Source organism: Pituophis catenifer, unplaced genomic scaffold (assembly GCF_029215685.1).
Source record: "Pituophis catenifer annectens isolate HBS135680 unplaced genomic scaffold, rPitCat1.0.hap2 SCAF_1, whole genome shotgun sequence".
Taxonomy (NCBI): Eukaryota; Metazoa; Chordata; class Lepidosauria; order Squamata; family Colubridae; genus Pituophis; species Pituophis catenifer.
The window spans coordinates 292,099,379-292,121,058 of NW_027256881.1; the positions used below are offsets into that span (position 1 = coordinate 292,099,379).

General features: G+C 36.5%; 1 protein-coding gene across 2 annotated transcripts in view; it reads right to left on the bottom strand.

The window, feature by feature from the left end:
- PRKD1 (protein kinase D1) overlaps positions 1–21,680 on the bottom strand; it is a 106,532-nt gene that overhangs the window by 15,986 nt on the left and 68,866 nt on the right. For both annotated transcript variants that reach the window (XM_070931366.1, XM_070931364.1), the window contains 11 exons: positions 19,146–19,356; positions 17,650–17,727; positions 14,620–14,821; positions 13,704–13,827; positions 12,166–12,243; positions 10,097–10,376; positions 9,278–9,330; positions 6,993–7,065; positions 5,751–5,857; positions 3,912–4,073; positions 2,989–3,087 (listed from right to left, as the gene is read on the bottom strand). In XM_070931366.1, the coding sequence (XP_070787467.1) occupies positions 2,989–3,087; positions 3,912–4,073; positions 5,751–5,857; positions 6,993–7,065; positions 9,278–9,330; positions 10,097–10,376; positions 12,166–12,243; positions 13,704–13,827; positions 14,620–14,821; positions 17,650–17,727; positions 19,146–19,356 (1,467 nt within the window). The remainder of the gene's footprint in view (positions 1–2,988; positions 3,088–3,911; positions 4,074–5,750; positions 5,858–6,992; positions 7,066–9,277; positions 9,331–10,096; positions 10,377–12,165; positions 12,244–13,703; positions 13,828–14,619; positions 14,822–17,649; positions 17,728–19,145; positions 19,357–21,680) is intronic.

A 21,680-nucleotide genomic window follows, 5' to 3' on the forward strand; every position in this document is an offset into this window, starting at 1 on the left:
ACCAGTTATCCCTAGGAATTTGGCTTTCACTACAACCAGGAAGAACATGTTTCATCTATGCCCTGGCTCTATATTGGCAAGTGTACTGTACTTCATAGAGAGTTTATAGCACAAATTACACAGATTTAGATACACTAAAACATTTCACTGAAGTTTCAGTCTGGAACTCATCTTCACGTAACTTAAAGCTTATATTATAAGAGGCAATGACAATGCCAGAATTTCCCATGATAGCTAACTAACTTATACATAGATGCACACAAAGAAAATCTAGAAAGTATCATGTGGGTTCTCACATATAATTTAATCTACATCCAGTGGTGGGATTAAATTTTTTAAACAACTGGTTCTGTGGGCGTGGCTTAGTTGGGGGTGTGGCTTGGTGGTCATGTGACTGGGTGAGCGTGGCTAGATGGTCATGTGATCGGGTGGGCATGGCTAGATGGTCATGTGATCAGGTGGGCGTGGCTAGCTGGTCATGTGACCGGGTAGGTGTGTCTATCTGCATAGTGACTACTCAGAGGGCTGAAAAAAGTCATTTCTGACTGGTCCTCGCACTTTTGACTGGTCCTCGCACTTATGACCATCCTCATATTTATGCCCGTTGCAGCATTCTTAACAACCGTGTCACTCATTTCACAACTGCTTCTCTTCACCATGGTGACAAGATAGGGCAAAAACGTAAAATGTGAGGACAGTCGTAAGTTCAAGGTCTGGTCAAAAGTGCGAGGACTAGTCAAAAATAACTTTTTCAGCCCTCTGAGTAGTCCATATGCATAAAAGGATACAGCAATAGAGAGGGATGAAGGAAGGGAAGGGAAATTAGAGTAGGCGTGAGGGTAAGAGAGGGAGGAGGAGAAAGAGAAAGGAAGAGGAAATAGGGGAAGAGAAAGTAAGAAGGAAAGAAAAGAGAGAGGTGGTAGGTTTGAGGAGAAAGATTGTTGTACAATAAAAAAGATGAAAGGGAAGAAAGCCAACCCCAAACAAATATAAAGATATTAAGATAAAGAATGAATTGTTAAACTTTAAAGAATAAAAGAGAACAAATATGAATAAATAGCAATAATTAGAAACACACATACAAACATACAATGTATTTTCTTTGAACAGAGTATTTGGGTGGTTCACAAATTTAAACAGTGTTTAGTCATTTCAATTAAATTTACAATTTCTATATTTCCTTTTTGCCATATTTATTCCTCATCTATTTTTTTAAAAAACCAATATTACCCTTCATCCTCATCTCTAATCTTAATCAAATTCAAATTTTCCCTTCTATTCTATATTATACCCCTTCCCATTGTCATCTATTTTTATATCCATCCTCACATTGGTTAATTATGTAATATTACAGTTGTTTAATACAAATTCAACATTTTAATATAAATCAATTAGTTATATAACTATCTTTTTTGTATATTAATCAATATGAACATGAATATTCCAATTATTTCCATGCAATCCAATTTCTTACAAATCAATTAATTATATTTACCAATAATAATAAACCAAATAATTTCCCCCATATATTCCTCCAAACCAGAACTTAACCATTTCTGCTTTCAACACAATATACAATTAATAGTATCTCAATTATTACAATTCCTTAGTTAAATAGAGCTTTTTTCTTTTGTGTTTTAAAATCTTGAACTCTCCTCTTTTGCCCTAAATTTCCCATTGTTTGCAGTTTTGCACCTACCTTTTTTGAAAGGAAAAAGGTAGGAAAGGAAAGGAAAAAGAGGAAAAAGAAAAAGAAATCTCTCTCTGCCTCATTTTGTCACGTTGCAGCAAAGACCCTGCTTTACTTTCAGTTTCATTTTTTCAGCATAGCTAGGATAGGGGGAAAAAAATCTGCTCCAGCACTCTTTGCAGATAGCAACAGAGCCCTGGCAAAACAGCTGAGAGCAAATCAGCTGAGAGTCAGGAGGCCGATCTAATCAACTTGTGCTAATTAACCGATGCTGAAGCTGAAGGGAATGTTTTGTCTTGCTGTTTGCTTGCAAGGAGGTAAGTGCTGCAAGGCACAGGCCAAAGGGTGGGGGCCACCCTCCTTGCCAGTTAGCCCCCCCTGCCGCCCCCCCTTGCCTCTTACCACCCCCTAAGGCATTCCACCGCCCCCCAGGGGGCAGTACCGCCCACTTTGGCAACCACTGGCTTAACTACTTAACTACTTAACAACCAGTTCTACCGAAGTAGAATCCCACCACTGGGTCTACCCATTTATTTTTGCAGGCGTCGGTCTACTCATTTGTTTTGTTTTAACACTGATCAGCTGTAGGGTGGTCCTTTGAAGCCCCGCGGCAGCTGCGAGGCCAATAAAATTATAAAAAAACACTGAACCGTTTGTTAAATTGCTGGCTCGCCCACCCCTCGCCCAGTGGTGCGGAGGGGCGGGGCAAGGGGCGGGGCGAGCCAGCAATTTAACAAATGGTTCGGCCGAACCACCTAGAACCGGCAGAATCCCACCACTGTCTACATCCATATAATTCATATTAAAGTCAAGATGCATTGACTTAATAATTCAATAATTCATAATTGCATAATGAATTATGAATAATTGCATAATTCACATTATGCAATTTATAGAGGTATAAAGTGATAAATTTTACTGATTCTTTATTTTTGTTATGGGACTACGGTCATGGAAAGCATTATTGCAGAGGTCTTCAAACTTGGCAGCTTTGAGACTTGTGGACTTCAACTCCCAGAATTCTCCAGCCAACCGAGAATTGGGAGTTGAAGTCCACAAGTCTCAAAGCTGCCAAGTTTGAAGATCTCTGCATTATTGGAAAAAAGAATTAAATCATACACTGAGGAGCTCAGCTTCAAGGAAATGAAACATGTTTCCTTACGTTATTTTTTTAAAAAAATCATATTTCATTGAAAAGCAATTAAAGTTTGAGTGTTATAAATCACTTTCAGTAACTTGTGCTTTGTTTTAATAAATGATTGAACTGTATTCCTGCAAAGAAAAATATTCTGACTTGCCTGTGGAAAAGGGTCAGCTGATGCTAGCAATACATTCTCTGGCTTGAGATCACAATGAACAATGTTTTTAAAATGAAGATGCCTCAAAGCAACAAGAATCTGTAAAGAAACAAATTAACTGTGCTGCAACATAGAAAAGCCATTCAATATTTATTTTACATATTAATGCGTTCCTAGAAATGTGATATAACATCAACAAACACAAAGATGGTGATTGATTTGAACTGATTTTAAAGATTTTATGTTTATGATCCTATTCCAAATCGGAGCAATAACTTACAAAATGATAGGAACATAATATTAAGTTTCCAAAAAATGTCACTAATACTCTATTGTTATCACTGACTCTACAAAAACATTGGCCAGCACATACTGTCATACTAATTCAGGAAAAAGCAGTTTAAAATTTCTTTGCTTAACCTGAATTGCACTGGAGAATTTGTTCAGTTTGCATTTTAATATCCAATTACCAATTCACACCTTCTGAATCAATACACGAACAATGCTACAGTCATTTTTGGTATTCACACTTCTTAAGAGTTTTGCACAGCAATTTTCCAAACAAAAATATGTATACTGGTGAAATACTATAAAGGAAAACTGCTTGTAAAAAAAATGTGTCGACGATGCAAAAATGCCTACAAAATGTGTAAATTAGGAGAAACGCACATGAAATATCCTCATAGAGGTTTTTTTTTTTTAAAAAAAAAAAGAAACTGCAAACTAATGTAGAAATAAGACAGGCCAATTAAGATCTGAAAACATTACAAACCAAACAAAGTCAAAATTGGTTTGTACATTCATTTTCTAAAAGACATTTTTTATACATAAAGAATTTTTGAAAATATATTTAATTTATAGAATTGAATCTCACACAAAATAAAGTATCATATCTGAGGCCTATCCTAAAAGGCTCTTCATACCTGTGTAATTAAAAACTTGGTTATCCGCTCTGGCAACCTTCCTTTTTCACTTGACAAAATCATCTCCAACATATCTCCATGGAGCTTCTCCATAACAACAAACACTCTTTCTGGTGTCTCGAACATGCATTCCAGATTTACAACCCCCAGGTGATGCAGATTCTATAATAAAAGATAAACACTATTTAAATGAGCCAATTTGTCTCCATCCAATGACAAGGAAATATTAGGTTATTGTGCAGCCATTCATTTTTCAAGTCCTTTGGCACCACTGTAAGTGTAACAAGATAGGGAGAAAATACATTAGGAATGTATTTTGTGGATAGCGAGGAATGATATACTGTGCTGATTAAGTACCCAGGATAGCACAAATCTGCTTAGTACCTGTCAAAAATTTGGTCTGACACATTAACATTTTTCTCTAGATAGGGAACTGGTCTATTTTGTTCTAATCAAACTACAGATAGTCCTTGACTTACAACAATTCATTTTGTGACTGTTCAAAGTTACAACAGCATTGAAAAAAGTGACTTAGGACTGTTTTTCACATTTACGACCATTGCAGCATCCCCATGGTCACATGATCAAAATTTGAATGCTTGGCAACTGGCTCATATTCATGACGGTTGTAGTGTTTTGGGGTCATGTGATCACCTTTTGAGACCTTCTGACAAGCAAAGTCAATGGGTATTTACGAGACTGCCTTCTGTCACCGATAGCCTCCCACCGAGCAGTACGCTCCCACAGAGGGGCTCCTCAGGGTGCCATCGGTCAAACAATGTCGACTGGCGGCCCCCAGGGGGAGAGCCTTCTCTGTGGGGGCACCTACCCTCTGGAATGAACTGTCCCCGAGATACGGCGGATCCCGGATCTTCGCACCTTTCACCACTCCCTAAAGACGTTTTTATTCCAGCAAGCCGGGCTGGCCTAACTTTTTAAAATTGTTTAATTTTTAAATTGTTAATTATGGGTTTTAATATAGGGGTGTTTTTAATTGTGGGCCAAATTAATTTAATTGGATTTTAATACTGTTTTTAAATTTTGTATTTCTTCTGTTTTATCTGTTGGCTGTTCACAGCCCCGAGTCCTTCGGGAGAAGGGCGGTATATAAATATAAACAAACAAACAAACAAACAAACAAATAAATAAATGGGGAAGCTAGATGCACTTTGTTAAGGATTAGCCATCACTGATCTAGGATGTAAAACCTATGCCATTAGCATCTAACTGTAAAACCACATATACTGCCCCATTTAAGTTAGTGTTCCCATCTAGAGCCAGACACAGGAAGGCTTTCTTGCTGTAAATACTGCTGCTAAAACTGTAGATAATTCTGTCATCTGCCTGTGTTCAAAGGAGAAACTCACTCTTCTCTCTCCCCCTCCCTCTCTCTCTCCCATCCTCCCTCCCTCCCTCCCTCCTCTCTCTCACACACACATAGACACACATTCCCCCACACAAAAACATTCCACAAGTCCCTCCCTTTTTCTAAATGACTGATATGGGTTAATCTTACATTGTTACATGTACCGGTACAAGGACAAACAGAACCTTAATATGCACTGATATATATCTGAATTATAATTGTCATAGGTTATCTTACCAATGTATATTAACCACTATAAATACTGGTCATTTTGATTTCCAAATTCCTGTATTTAAAACAGATTAGAAATTGTCTTTAAAAAAAAGAGAGATTACTTGAGAACTTTATCTGGTGATTTAGCGTAAAAATTAGTTCCATAGATTTCTCCTGCTGGAGCCTTTCTCAGTAAGTTTTATTGCCCTGCTCTAAATTAAATACATACAGGATATAATTGGTAATTAAATAAAAGATACCTGTAAAATTGCAACCTCATTACGAAGCTGGCTTTCTTGCTTAGTTGGAAATCTCAGTTTGTCAATGATTTTAATTGCTACATCTCTCCCTGTTTTCCGATGTTTTCCTGTTTGATGAAAAATATGCCAATTAACATGATCAGTTCTAAGAAGCAGCACCTTCTTAAAATTCACCTTTTTCTTTTAATAAAATCTAAGTTTTGCCTTTTATAATGGAAATTTTTGTCATCCAATTAACAGTAAACTCAAGGCAGGTTTCCCCAACTAGAGATCTTGACATATTTTAGGATTACAATACCCATCAATCTCAACTATATTTTCCACATCAAATATAAAGACAAAATGCAATAAATCTCCTTCACATTTAATCCTTTTTAAACATTTCTGATGGGGCAAAAACAGTACAGTACTGCTACTAAAACAGTAGATAATTCTAAACATAAACTGTCATCTGCCTATGTTCAAAGGAGAAACTCACTCTTCTCTATTTCTCTTTCTCTCTCTCTCTCTCTCGCTCTCTCTCTCTCTCACACATACACACACACACACGAGAATAGTATACAAACAAAGGTTATGAGCCATTCCCTTTTTCTAGCTCTACCCAATATTTTTTATACACATTTGCAAGAGCAAAGGGCTATGTACCTACCCAAAATACATAACAGAGTTTCATTTGCAAACTCTGCTTCTACGTTTTGTAAAATGTCAAGAAATTATGAAACTTGTCAAAGAACTATAGATAATATAGTCCATAATTTTGTCATGCAAACAAACCAGGCACTTGAAAGAAAGCGCCACTAGTCATAGTCCAGTATGTGCACACGTTTCCCACAAGCTATTAGAGAAAAAGAACTGGATGAATATGAGGCCAACTCTCAAGAGAAGCCAGTTTTGTTCAGAGTTTTGTTCAGCAGCCTGAGAGCTTGCCTTCAAAGCAAGTTTTTTGTTTTAAAAAAGCAGCACGGTAATACTTACAGGGGAGTAAATTTCTCAGAGTTCAAATTCAAAAAATCAAAATGCAAAAGAAAGTATTGCAAAGTGCTCTCAGATAATCATGAACAGTGTATCTCAGATTATAAAACATTGTGCCACTTGTTGAAAATGACTAAATAATTATTCTGTCTTTTGTTTTCCATGCAATTACGTTTTGAATACCTTCCTGTTTATATTACATAAATTTTAAATTACTACAAATCCTGCATTTAAATTTCATTTCCCCAATGTATAGGTAAAGAGTCTTACCCCCATAAACAATTCCAAACTGTCCAGATCCTAAAACTTCATCTGGAAATATTTGATATACTGTACTGATATCCTGTGGATACAAATATTTTGCAACTTGAATTAATTTCTTGAAACTTAAAGCAAATATCAAACAAACATGCCATTGAATTCTGCACAAAGGGCAGTATCCTAAATGTTGACAAAGGAGGTTTAAATCAATTTTGGTCAAAGAGTTTCTACTGTTTCACTTTACACTGCTCTAGTCCAATCTGATTTTGAATACTGTGTCAGTGTCCTGGACCCAGTTCTGGGTATCACCCATTTCAAAAAAAGACACTAAAAATTTGAATTAAATTCAAAGGAAGCTACCGTGGTGGTGAAGGATCTGGAAACCAAACCCTATGATGGAGAGTTAAAGGATATGGGTACAATTGTTTATAGAAAAGGTACCTGAGGGGAGATATGATAGCAATCTTTAAATATCTAAGGACTTCTTATATAAAGAAGGGAATGGACTTATTTTCTATTGTGCCAGGGTCAAAACCACAACTTCCGATTCAGGCTAGAATTTCAGACTATATGAGCTGTCAGTTATAGGCTGCTACATTAAGTGGTGAGTGCTCCTTTGTTAATGGTCTTCTAACAGTGGTTGGATGGTCATTGGACAGAGATGCAATAGTGATTCATTCATGGGATTCAACTAGATGAATTCTAAAGTTCCTCCAGTTCTATAATTCTAAGACATTTCTAAAAGAATACAAATAGTCTTTGCTTACCAACCGCTAATCCAGCAACTCTTAGAAGTTACTATGGTGCTAAAAAGAGTGCTGTTGAGCACCATGAAGTGGTATATAAGTCTAAGTGTTACTGCTATTGCTATCATCAGCATACTGATGATACCTTACCCCATGGTTGAGTTCACCCAGTGGTTTCACATAGATGTTGAATTGCTATAGAGATTGCACTGAATCCTGCAGCACCCCTCAAAGTAGAGGCTAAGGGATCTCCCTCCCCCAATCACCATTGACTGATATCAAGAGAAAGGAGAAGAACCAGTACAGTAACATGCTGCCCAATCCCTAGAGCTGGTGCTGAAAAATACTATGAGTGATGGTATCAAAGGCCACTGAGAAATTGTCCACTATAGTGAAATCCAGCAATGGTTACTTGAGGAAGGGGTGAATTAATACCTCAAGAGGCAGAGAAACCACCCCCTCACCCAAGGAAAAACTCTCACCACTGGAACCCATTCACATGACATCCCCTGAGCAGCTTTAATTAGTCAGGAGGGAATGACTAAAGAGCAAGTGGCCATGTTCACAGTCATAAGGATCCTGTCCACTTATCAGGCCAACCAATTCAAACTGTTCCCAGATAACAAGGCAAGACTTTACTCTAGGCACCTCCTTAGAACATAGAACAAGGCTAGTGTCCAACTCAAATAAATTTGAGTGACTTTATCCAATAGATGCTGAACAAATTCTTCTGCATGGCTCTGCTGGGGCATTTCTGCAGTCCCTCTACCCAAGATGGTATGTGTCATCTAAAATACTATCTGCAAGTGAAATAAGAGCAGAGAAGTACTGATGCTTCATTGTTCTTATCACTACTAAGTAGGCTGTAATAGCATCTCTAACCCATGTTCAGATGAGTTCATCCCTTGTTGGGCCGAGCAATGTTCTAGGACTTCTCCCATTTTATCTTGCTCAGTTCCTCTGTAAACCATGGAGAATGACAGGATCCACAAGAGAGGAAAGGTTTACAAAGGTTCAGTCTATCTATCTAAGGTCTCAGCAGCCCTCCTGTTCAAGGTGCCAACCAAGGCCTCAAATGGACTGTGCAACAGTCTGGCAGCCACAACTCCCAGCTCCCTTGGAAACATAGGATAGGCCTATGACTATGATAGTAGCCATGAACTCCTTAGCTGCATCAGATCTCCCACCTAGAGAAAGCAGATTGAAGTCCTCCAAATTTGTAAGTCTACTAGAGGAACTCTACCACCAACCCGGAAACAAAGTCTAGAAGCCCAGGCAGGGAGGTTGCTACGCAGCAGGAAAGCGGGTATAGTAACAACAGTGAAAATGTCAGTTTAAGAAAGGAGCTTTCTCTTGTTAGGTTCATTTAATGTCTTCTATAGTTTCTGAGATTAGTATAACTAAGATACATAAATACATATGTCACTGTGAATGGAATTAGAATTGAATTGAGGATGTCTTCATTTGTTTAACTATTCTTAAATGCAAGTAAAGAATGGGGAAAAAATCATACTGCCACAATAAAATATGAAATAACTAGTGAATTACCACATTTTCTTGGACTTCGCAATTGGATACAGAAATACTTATGGATATATTTCCTAGAAAGAAAAGATCCAATCATTATTTTATAACATATAATATCAAATAAAAGAATATTACAGTACTGTAAACTATAACAGCAGGTAGTCATACATGCATTTGTGAGAACTTGCCACATGCAAAGAAGAAAACAAGAATAAGAGTAAGGAACAGTATATCACTTCTATGTAACCAAATTAAATTAGAATTAAATTGTAATGAAAATATATTTAGATTTTGCCTGACTCTGCCCTCTTCGGACTTTGCTCACCTGATAGCACACTGATTTGAACCCCTGCCTACTGGTACTGATCTAAGTCATCAGTATCATCAGCATCATCTTTTAATGACCCCATAATCCCTTGTGGGGTGGAGTCTGGTCAACTGAATGGAGCAAGCAGAGTGTTTAATGGCCAGATACCCTTCCTGTCTCCAATGCAGAGTTTTGTTCAGCAGATATATTCTCATTGTGCCCAGAGAGAAAAATACCTGCCTCTACCTAGGATTGAACTCACAGCCTACTGATTGTGAGGCGAGAGCTCCACCTCTAGGCCACCGCACCACTCCACTGGTATGGACCTAAGTGCTGGGGTTAAATGCAGAATTTCATTTCATTCTTTGCACTCATGTATCCTGTTTAAATATTAGTTCACTACTCAATAAACTGTTTCTAATAAATGTCTGTTGTTATTATGAGTTGCTTCAATGATGTGGAGATGTCAACTGAGCCTGGTCTGGGATGTTTCTGTGTTATACATGAATAGGGGTCAGAGAGCTCAGACTTACGGTGTAAACTTGGTCCTGAACCAGAGGATGCTCCTTTAGGAATGACAGGCATCAGAGCATGCTGGATTGCCATCTCCCACATTCTTGCAACATCTGGGCCACAACCATTTGCGAGAATACTGTTATTAACTGAAAGACTTGGTAGGTTTTCAATGTTTTCCCCAACATAATAAACTACATTAGCTGTAGTTATTTCAAAACAGTGGGGATTTGCTTCTTGTGGTAAAAAACTGAAATTTTTTGCAGGTTCCAGGGATAGTACTTCAGACAATGGAATTTCCTGTGAAGAACATGTTATTCATGTTATTCCAAGACTTCTTTTCCAAAGTTTGTTTATTCTTTGCAGGACTGGTGTTCTGCTTACTTTATCTATCTAAATACTGATTTGTTTCCAACTTTTGAGAACTTAGTGAAATCCAGCTTGTGAAGTTCTATCTCTTCTATAATTTTCTGGTCCTTGCATCGTGGTATTCCACCTGGGGAGGAAACTAAATGTTCTTTACATTTTACAGGGTCAAACTTTGAGAATCAAGAGCTTAAACTTTATCTTCTTCTTAGCAAACTAGCTTCTAAATCAGGAGTTCCTAAACTTTTTGTCATGATAGCTTCCCTTAATCTGTCACGCTTCCTTTAAAAATTCAGTTACAAAATGGACACAAATGAACAATGAAAAAAATACAATGAAACTTTGGTAAAGGTAGATTTAAATGGTAACACTGTTACCTTCCCACTGAGGTGGTAACTAATTATCTACTTTCATTTGCATGCTTTCAAACTGCAGGAGCTGGGGCAAGAACAGGTACTGATCCTGTCATGTGGTATCTGCATCTCAAACTGCCAACAAGCCAGCATCTTAAATGCTAGGTCACCCCATCCCATATATTTATTCTAACAATGGACAATGGACAAATAAGAGGTTCTTCACACATCTGGACATGGTCTATACCTCACTGTGGGAGATATACCTCACAGTTTGCAAAACCCTGTTCTAAATAGCAACAGCTCAATCCTACCACCACCCCCCACACACACACACATACACCTTGCTCCTAACAATCTACATATCCCTAAAGTTTTTTTTTTACTTTATTCATTTATTTATTTTATTTATTTAATTTTTATACCTCATTATGAATAATGTGATTATTTATCACATTTTAAAACCACCCATCTCCCGCACAGAGGGACTCACAAATATTCTGCTAGAATCCAGATAGTACTTTTAGCCAAAATCATGGTTAATATTAGAATAACTGAAAAGATAATTGCAGAGAACTTTCTTTAGCCTTTATTCTTAGAAACCCCAATTTAAAAAAAAGCTCAGAGAAAGGTTAGGTTTAAATATTACCTCCTACATTTTGCATGGCATCTGCCGATTTAAATATTATAATTATGTTTAGTAATTAAATGATAAATATTGGCATCAATAGTGATGTATTAGACATTAGGGTTTTACAAATCATTTGATGAGCTGATTTGCTAACTACCCCACTGGAAATGTCTTCTGGGCATGCAGATGCATGTCCAAAAGATCTCAGGAGGACCTGGAAGCAGTTGCTCTGAGCTTTCAAAGCAGCTGCAGCTGCTTCATGGCTTTGAGAAGCAGATCCAGAGGGATGTTTAATTCATCAGTGAAGGCTCATCAGATAATTTGCACAGGCTTACTAGAAACATTGGAGAAACTTGGTAAGATCAAGTTTAATTTGAGGTTTGGAAACCCACAATTTCCACACTAAGTATATTAAAAACATTATTCTTGTCTGCTCAGATTCAAACTGGAGCTGAAGTCGGATTCTCCCAAATCACTGTACTAATGGGAAAACTAAGCCAAGTTTGTTTCCTAGACATTAACATGTGAAAACGAAAAGGACCTTCCCCACTCCTAGCAACAAGATAACCTTCTTCAGAAGATAACTCTCAGTAATGTTATAGGCTGATTTTTTATTATGTATCTGTTGTTGTTTTTTTATGTTGTGTCCATCCAGAGCCAATTGAAGTCAGACAGCATCCAAGTCCAAATAAGTAAGTATGGAATTAAACTTTTGTCTTAAACCTGACGCCATTTTTACCTTGTAATATTTGCTTTCAGTTTCATTTTGAAACAAAGTGATGCACTTGCTATCCAATCTCCAGTAGTGCCGCTTCCTCTGTATGGAAAGAGAAAATTAAAATACTTTAATTACTAGTAAAGAATGCAGCTATGATGAAATAAAATAAAATAATGCAATGATGCAGATTTAGACAAATAAGTGGTTGCAGTTAATATACAGAAGTGCTTCAGAGCATCATTTTATATTGCCTAAAAGTAATGTGTTAAATTCAATCTTCAGTAGTGCCGCTTTCTCTCCATGTTTTGTTATGTTATTCTCTGAAGACTGCATTTTCCACTCAAATGTGTCTTTCACTTCCCTTATAAATATCTATCAATAAAATAATATTTTGCTTGCCAAAGTTTATACTGTACAAAGTTTCTATTTATCATTTCACATTAACTGATCAGATACAGACTAATTAATATACAACGCTTTGAGTCAAGACTAGTATTATATGTCAAATCATGAAGTGTTAGAAAAAGGATATTTATTAATTTATTTATTAAATTTATATATTATTTTTTTATTATACATAAGGCACTGTTCAAAGCAAGAAGCTGGGATCTATCAAATAATAGTGCCTCAGAGGTGGGATTCAACCGGTTCGCACCACTTCAGCTGAACTGGTTGTTAAATTGCTGGCTGGCCCCACCCCTCCCCTTCCAGAAGTCCCCACGCACCCTGTTTTAGCTCCTAGGTAAGTGCAGGGAGGCCTACTAGACCCAAAATGTGGGTGTGGCCTCCCACATCCTGTTTTTGGTCCCAAGGGGGTGCAGAAGGCCCAGTGCTGCCTGTCAAACTCCCTGGCCATGCCCACCATGCCCATGGCCACCCAGCCGGTCATTAGAGCAGAGAACTGGTTGTTAAAATTATTTGAATCCCACCACTGCAGTGCCTGTTTATAAATCCAAGATGTTCTTGACCAGCAGTCCCCAACCTTTCCAGTTCTGTGGACCACCGGTGGCAGTAGGGGAGGAGAGGGAATTGTTTTGTGTGCATGCTGCTTGCACAAATGCAGCTTTGCACAATCACCCACTGCTTGAATGGCCTGGTTCCCAACAGGCCGTAGCCTCGCACCAGGCTGAGGACTGGAAGTTGGGGTTTCCTGTTCTTGACTTCATACTAATCAACATAAGCTAATGGAAAGGAACCATGGAATATGTGGTGGAAAATATATATTCTTATAGACATCAATGAGAAAAGATTACTCAATACAGAGATTGCTCCCTCTATAACAAACTCTTAAATGAAATGTTACAGCTTAGAAAAAAATAGACGTTAGATGTTATTCCAATACATACAATAGGAAACCTATGTTGTGGGTACACCTGAGTGTCCCTTTGTACACTTCTTTGAGCACCATCCCAGGTTGTTTGCTTTTTGAAGCATTTTGTATACATGGAAATTAAACTGCAGCATACACAGTGTAATCATGAACAATGAAAGACTTCTGCAAAGTACCCTGAATGTTCCGTGTTAAATAAATGAATAGATTCAGCTAATTACTTCCTTACCAAACTGTCTTTGCTTGTGTAGTGAACCATCCATCCTTCTTTTATTACTGTACTACTTCTCCTTTTTGCATGTTTGACAGATTGTACCACTCTCATTAATGGGATATTATTGCTTGTTGAAGGGCTTGAAAAAAAGAACAGCAAACTGAATAACATTATTTGAATGAAGCTTTCAAAGAGAGACAATTTAAAGGGTTACTTGTTCAACTCATGTAATTCTGAACAGCTATTTATTGCAGCATAATAATATCTAGAATCACATTCATTTGTTACATTTATGAACTTACATAGCCACCCAAACACAGAAATGTCACTAGAAGGTTTTAAAAGGAGCTAAATGGCTACCTGTTTTGTATGATCTAATTGAGTTTGCACTGTGCAGAAGGTTGATCTAGATCACGGGTATCAAATTCACAGTCACTGTTGCCATCACGTGACATTTTGCGATGTTTTTCCCATTTGCAGAGCTGGGGTGGGCGGGGCATGCGTGTGACGCATCCAGCCCGTGGGCTGCCAGTTTGACATCCCTGATTTAGATCATATATAATTTACCTTATATCTAAATGACACATTCAATGAAATAGAACATTAAAATTATATTACAATAAAACTAACATGGAACTTTAAATTTAGACCTATATCATTTGATCTCAGTATGATATTACTTGGGGTAAAGAACCAAGAAACTCAACTCAAGGTGGAAAACATATCCAACAGACCTTCTTCCTCCTATTTTCCCCACAACCACCCTGTGAGGTGAGTTGGCCTGAGAAAGTGTGATAGGCCCAAGGTCACCCAGCTGGCTTTCATGGCTAAGGCAGGACTAGGACTCATTTCTCCAACTATCCAGCCCAGTGTCTTAACCACTAGATCAAACTGCTCTCTCACTATGCTAAATTCACTAAGCTAAACTTACCTGATCATTCTGTTACTCTCATCATGGTCAAGATCAGTGTCTTGCATGTCTCCACTGTCACCTGGATTCACAGTCACCATCTCAGCATCAGGCACCATAGAATCTTCCATTTCATCTAAGAGGCCACTGTTTCTTTCACTGTCATTGTCATCACTTCCCTCTTCCATCACTATATCAGTCTCCATTCCAGGGCTAAGCAAATCTGGAATGTTTAAAAAAATATATTGTTATAACAATCTGGAAAAATAGTTCAAGCTGAATTGGCTACATTATCCCACATCACATAATTAAACCTTATCTCATCCTCAAGTCTGTAAATCTGCTTTGCAGGGCTCTTTATCTTTGGAGCAGATTTTGCAGTTGAGTGAAGGAAGAATAAAACTTCCTGGCTCATTGGTGAATACAAATTTAGTCATTGGATGAAGCTAATTGAACAGAATATTATATCTAAACAGTATATCTACCTTTATGTCTAAAATAAATGTAGAAAATCAGAAGTGAAACTACATCAAGAATATTCTCTAACTTCTACAAAAATACTATCTTGTCCTTGCAACCATGCATTAGCATATTAGCCAATGCAAAGCATTTTTCCTATTAATAAGCAAGGAACAGCACAACTTTTATATACAATGTAGGCATACATAATGCTCCGTTTTATTTGTGGGATGAAAAAGCCTGATGAATATAAAGTAAAGATAAATTATTCCATGGACACACATATATTGTTTTTGCAACAATATAGAAATAGTTTGTCATGGTCAAAGACATTGACTGCCTCCAATGATATTTTTCGACTTCTCTGTCTAATATAACACCCTGTATTTTTTTTCTTCATCTCTCATTCATCTATATTTTTTTTTAGCTTTTTAAGATCAGCTAATATTGGCTTCCATCTGCTGTAATCAGATGCACATAGGTGAAAACAACACAAGTGAGGGAAAAGTATGAATAATAAGTAGCATGTCATGTAGTTAGATATAACTAGTTTTTAATCTCAGTTTATCTAATTGTATAAATTACAAAACTAGATTAAGCCAAAATCTTCACAGAAACTTGAAAAAAGGAGAAGAGAGGAAGAAAGTATTTAAAAAAACAAAGTCAAAGGCATTGGTGAAGGAACAGGTCATCAGTATTATTAAAGAGAGGAGAGCAAATAATGATTAGTAGAACTATTGACAAAATTAAACATTTTAGCATTTTGCTGTAGCCCACAATGAATAAAATAGTGCATTACAATATGAGAGCGAAGCCTGTAAATATATTAAAAATATCCACAGATTACAACAAATATTTTATCAAATCAATGGCAACATATAAAATTCAAATCTTTCTCACACAGTGTAATATATATATTCATTTTCTAAGCATTTTCTCATCAGCTTTATTCAATATTGAAAATACACTAGGGAATTGGCCTTTCCTCTAGTATCTTTTTCTGTAAACTTACATGTTTTGTGCCAGAAAGAAATTGTTTTTCTTAATTATCTTTAGTTAGAATAATATAATACTGTAAGTACCAGTACTGTAATCTTGCTTCTCTCTCTGGGATGAATTTTCAATAAACATTTTTCTAATCCTTGGCTGGTTGCTTAAGGATGGCAAACACCCTTGTGTAACTTCCTGAAAGTTATTCTCCTTTGGCAGACATAACAATTGCAGATGCAAATATTGTTTGCCTAAAATTGATTCATTTTTGGGAGATTCTTTACAGGAAAGGTTGCTTCTAAATAGTGAAAGACTGCACTATTGAAAAAAGTATATTATAAAGACAATATTGATCAATTGTTATTTCTGGAATATAAATATATTAAAAAACTATCTATGGAAATTGTAAAATTGGGCTCTTTAGGAACTCTGGGGTTCCTAAATCTCAACTTCATGATAGACCTTGATTATAATAACTAATGTCTCATTTATTTTTTGATCAGTTGTGGACAACGTTTTTAGGCAGAAATCCATTCCAAAATGGTTGAATGATAATTGTATGCCAGAAGCTGTATTCCAAAAGTGAGCAAACCCAATATCAAGAAAAGGGTTTGGCTTGTCAATGATCACAGAGTTGGTCCAAGATCTGCAGAAGAACATCAGAGGGCTGCTTGCTTCTCTCCAATATGGAATTCATTTATGTTGATGCATTAAAAAATTACGTATAACAGGAAGATTTATTTTACTTTTAAATAAAATTACATATTTTAAAAGTTCAGTTGTCTTATTTATTATTTATGAACTAGAATTATTAAAGACTAGATTATTACATTTACAATAACTGTATTAATAGCTTATTCTCAGTATTTTAGATGTTCAATCTAAGGCTTATTGACATACTATGATCTAAACATTCTTTGATCTAAACCAAATCCTATACCATTTCAGACAAATGTCCAATCTCTTCTTAAAAACTTCCAGTGTTGGAGCATTCACAGCTTCTGAAGGCAAGTTGTTACACTGATTAATTGTTTTAACTGTCAGGAAATTTCTTCTTGGTTCTACAGTAGGTTATTCTAGGTTGCTTCTCTCCTTGATTAGTTTTCTTTCTTTGCTTCTTGTTCTGCCTTCAGGTCAGTAGTGGGTAGCCCCCGGTTTGGACCGGTTAGCAAGAACCGGTAGTAAAACCAGCGGGAGACCCCACCCACCGCCCAGATGTCATCATCGGTGATCTGTGCATGCACAGAAGCTTCCTGTTCCCATTGTGAACCGGTAGTAAAGGTAAATAGAACCCACCCCTGCTATAGGTGCTTTGGAAAATTGGTTGTTCCCCTCTTTGTGGTAGGCCCCCAAATATTGGAACACTGCTATCATGTCACTAGTCCTTCTTTTCATTAAACTAGACATACCCAATTCCAGCAACTGTTCTTTATATGTTTTAGCCTCCAGTCCCCTAATCATCTTTGTTGCTCTTCTCTGCACTTCTCTAGATAAAGAGTCTCAACAACTTTTTTACATCTATTTTTTCATCTCACTAATAAATGATTGTTTTTTCAAATAGTTTTTAGAGTACAGAGTACTAATATCCTTGATGCAACTTACCTCCATTAATGGCCACTTCTCCAAGGCAATTATTCGGTACTTTAGGTGCACAGCGTTTGTGACAGTTGAATCGACAATCTTTTTAAAGAAAAGATGCATGATTTGCACAAGTTGCTTGGTTATAATATGACAGTTTTAGATACAAAGAATTAAAGCTGGATATGAGACGGTGGTTCTAGACTCAGACAACAGATCTCAATTCAAGCAAACCAAGGTCTGATGCTATGTGAAAAAGCTGGGAATGAATTCCAGATATTTCGTCCTCTTCCTGGAATTACTTCCCTGCCAGCTATTCCATACAATTCAATCAAGTGACTATTCCACAGAATAGGATCATATAAAATACATTTTAACCCTATTTTTAGAAGGCAGTGACAAAGTACATCCAAATGAAGTATGACATTTTACCTCTTAAGAAAGCTTTGCTATCTATGAATCCCAGTGAGAATCCTGCACTAAGAACATCTGCATTCTATTTGTATATTTATAGCATATTTTGCATCCTATATTTGGAATGCTTTAATATTTTGTATCCTTTATTCCAAATTTGCTACACTGTTACAGAATGTTACTATGACGGACACAGTAGGATTTCAGTCTAATTAAGAGAAATCTTATTCTTCACTCCTCTACAGCATATGAAAGTTTCATAAGCAACAGACATACATTCAGGGACATATTCAAGCATCAAAGCTAAAATAGCTAATTATCTTTCAGTAACATATTTCAGAAAACTTGTTCAAAGATTCAAGCCTATTTACGGTATGGTACACTAAATTATCAATTGTAGAAAAAAAATTCCCATAATCACACATTTCTTAATGACCTGCTGAAAAGCTAAAATCTGGTTTCGATAAGCATTGACCAACATTAAACTGTACTGTACTTCCAAATAGCAATAGTACTTAGATTTATATAGCATTTCGCAGAGCTTTACAGCACTCTCTAAGCTATTTACAGAATCAACATTTTGCCCCCAAGATGTCCTCATTTTAACCAACCACAGAAGGATGGAAAGCTGAGTCAACTTTGAGCTGGTCAGGATCAAACTGCTGGCAGCGGGCAGAGTCAGCCTGCATTACTGCATTCTAGCCACTGCACCACACAGCTCATGGGCAAAAATTGACCATTGTCATATCTCATACTATACCGCCAAGGTTGAGAAACACTGCATTAGAGTGTAATAATTGGGAAAGACATTGGAGACATATAGTGTAAACTATTTCTCTGGTATTCCAAGCTAATGATAAGAAGAGTTGTATAGTTTAGCACAGCTGCAAACAAACAAATTAAGATTTTGTTCTCCAAAATACTATCTTTTGTTCTCCAAAGTACTATCTTTCAAGCTGACATACTGTTGTCTGTATCCCACCAGCTAGGAAATATATAACAGCATATAAATCAGGGCACAGTAGTAAGAAATAAAATATTAAAATATTTTAAAAATTGTTAAAACAAATGCATTATTATCATGCTTTCATTTCTAAATTGCTTACCTTTGCACTGTAAGCCTTGTCTAAAAAGTCCTTTAAGTAACTTTTTACAGTACTGACAAACTGTTGGCCTTGCATATGAGTGAATGACAAAAGTATGAGGCACTTTAACCTTGGAAAGTAAAATCTTGTCAAGCTGAATAGGTCGCCCAATGTGTGATTGCGAATTAGACCTCTTCTCTCTTCCAAGTGAAAAATCAGGTGGTGATTTCTGCTACAATAGGTCAATAAGATACATAAAGTCATTTTAGTATGGAAGGCATCTTTGCATATATATTTTTTTAAAAAGAGCTTAAACATATATTCTAGTGTCTCTCAAGCTCCTTACAGGAATCCTTTTTTGCATTTTCTCCCTTACCCACAAAGCATTTGTAGTGAAGCAGCCCCGAAGAACATCAGAAATAGATTATCAATTTTATTTATTTATTTATTTATTTATTTATTTGATTTGTATACCGCCCTACTCCCGAAGGACTCAGGGCGGTGAACAGCCAACAATAAAATACATAAATACACAAAATTTAAAAACCCGATAAAATCAAATTAAACTTTTTGGCCCAGACAAATTAAAATACCCCAATAATTTAAAAACAGATTAAAATTTACATATTTAAAAAGGGAAGAGATCAGGCCAAGCCCGCTTGGGCTTGACTTCTGGACATGAAAAATTGACTTCTGGACATGAAAAATACTACACTTGGCCAAATGAACCTACATATGGCTTCTATGTTCAATTTCAGCAATATAATTAATTTTAAATCCAATCAGTTCTCCAGCATATTATTTAGTAAACATGAAAAAATATATAATACATGCATAAGAAGACGGTATACTTTTAAATACAAAAGAGTGATATTATTAAGTCATTGTTTGGAACTGATTAGTTAAGTTGAAGAAAAAAAACAGAATTAAACTTCAGACTTGTGTCCATTTCTATCACAGACGTATAAATTGTAACATTTCTGCATTTTATTTAATTTATCAATTTGTTTAATCAATTAGAAATATTTAGAATGGGTTTTGAATATATCCTTATATATTGGGACAGTTTAGTCCAATATAGTTAATGTGTAATAAGCACTGCTTCCTATGTCATTTAAGAAGATCCACCTTTTAAATAACCAAGTAACACATATGAAGCAATTCTAGAATATTCCCTGCCAATGTTTTCTATTCATGAAAAGCAGACAATAGAAGACCTAAAACTGGGACTAAAAGTTAAAGCACAGTGTTCCATAAGAAAGTGAAGGGATGCCTTAATTCTTTCTACAGGTAGTCCTTGACTTACAACCATTCATTTAGTGACCTTTCAAAGTTACAGCAACACTGAAAAAAGTGACTTTTGACCATTTTTCACACTTATGACTTGCAGCATCCCCATGATCATGTGATCAAAATCCAGATGCTTGACAACTGGTTCATATTTATGAAGATTCCAGGGTCATGTGACCTTCTGACAAGCAAAGTCAATGGAAGAACAAGATTCACTTAACAACCATGTTATTAACTTAACAACAGCAGTGATTCACTTAACAACTGTGATCTTAAGAAAGGTCTTAGCAACAATTCACTTAACAACTGTCTTGCTTAACAACAGAAATTTTGGGCTCAACTGTTGTCGTAAGTCGAGGACTACCTGTATTGTTTCATCACTTGAAGCTCTAGGAGTCTACAGTCATTAAGTAGAAAGGTGTTTCAGGACATGCAGGAGTCCTTAACTTCATAAGGAGCTGCAAACAGGTGATAGATTCATGCATTCAACATAGTACATTATAAATAAATCTTTTTCTGCAGGGCAACAGACACAAATTCCCCAAAATGAAATGAGCTGAAAATGTTTCATTAGCATGAAAGGTAGCACTACATCTGAAGTTTTCAACACAAAATTATATTATGTTGCAGAAATATCTGCTAAAGCTCAGGGTTTTTGTATCAAAGGCATAGGGGACTTTTTTTTTATTCAGTATGTTTTGGTTAGCTACAAATTTCTTTCACCCCGCCTCACCGAATAGCTAGCCAGAATTCCTGACTCAGGAAGCTTGGATTCTGACCAGGAAACAATTGCTCAGATTACACTATGGAAACTACAGAAGCCAGATGTTTGTCAGGCAATAAGCAAATTGCTCCAATTAATTTGCAGCAAGTATTCTGAGTCTGGGCAATAATATCCTTGAAATACTACAAGAACCTTTTGCAAATACTATGGAGGTTGCATTACAAGTGCCACATTACCAAATGTTTCAGAAAAAAACTGATTAAATCTAAACTATCCTTTCAACAGCAAAAATTCAAAGTTCAGCTTTGGCCAATTATAACCAAAGTAGAAAAGAAAAATATCCATAGAACTTCATCTGCCAAATATAGGATTGTCTTCACAAAAGGAAGAAAATTGTGGAAGCTGCTAAATCCGAATAGGCAGCCTTGGGCCTCTGAGCCACCTGTGGCCTTCCCAAAACCATTTTTGTGGCTCCCAAAGCTCTCAGAACAGTGTCATAATGCAAACTGGCAATTTTTAATATTGCTACTTTTTTTTCCAGA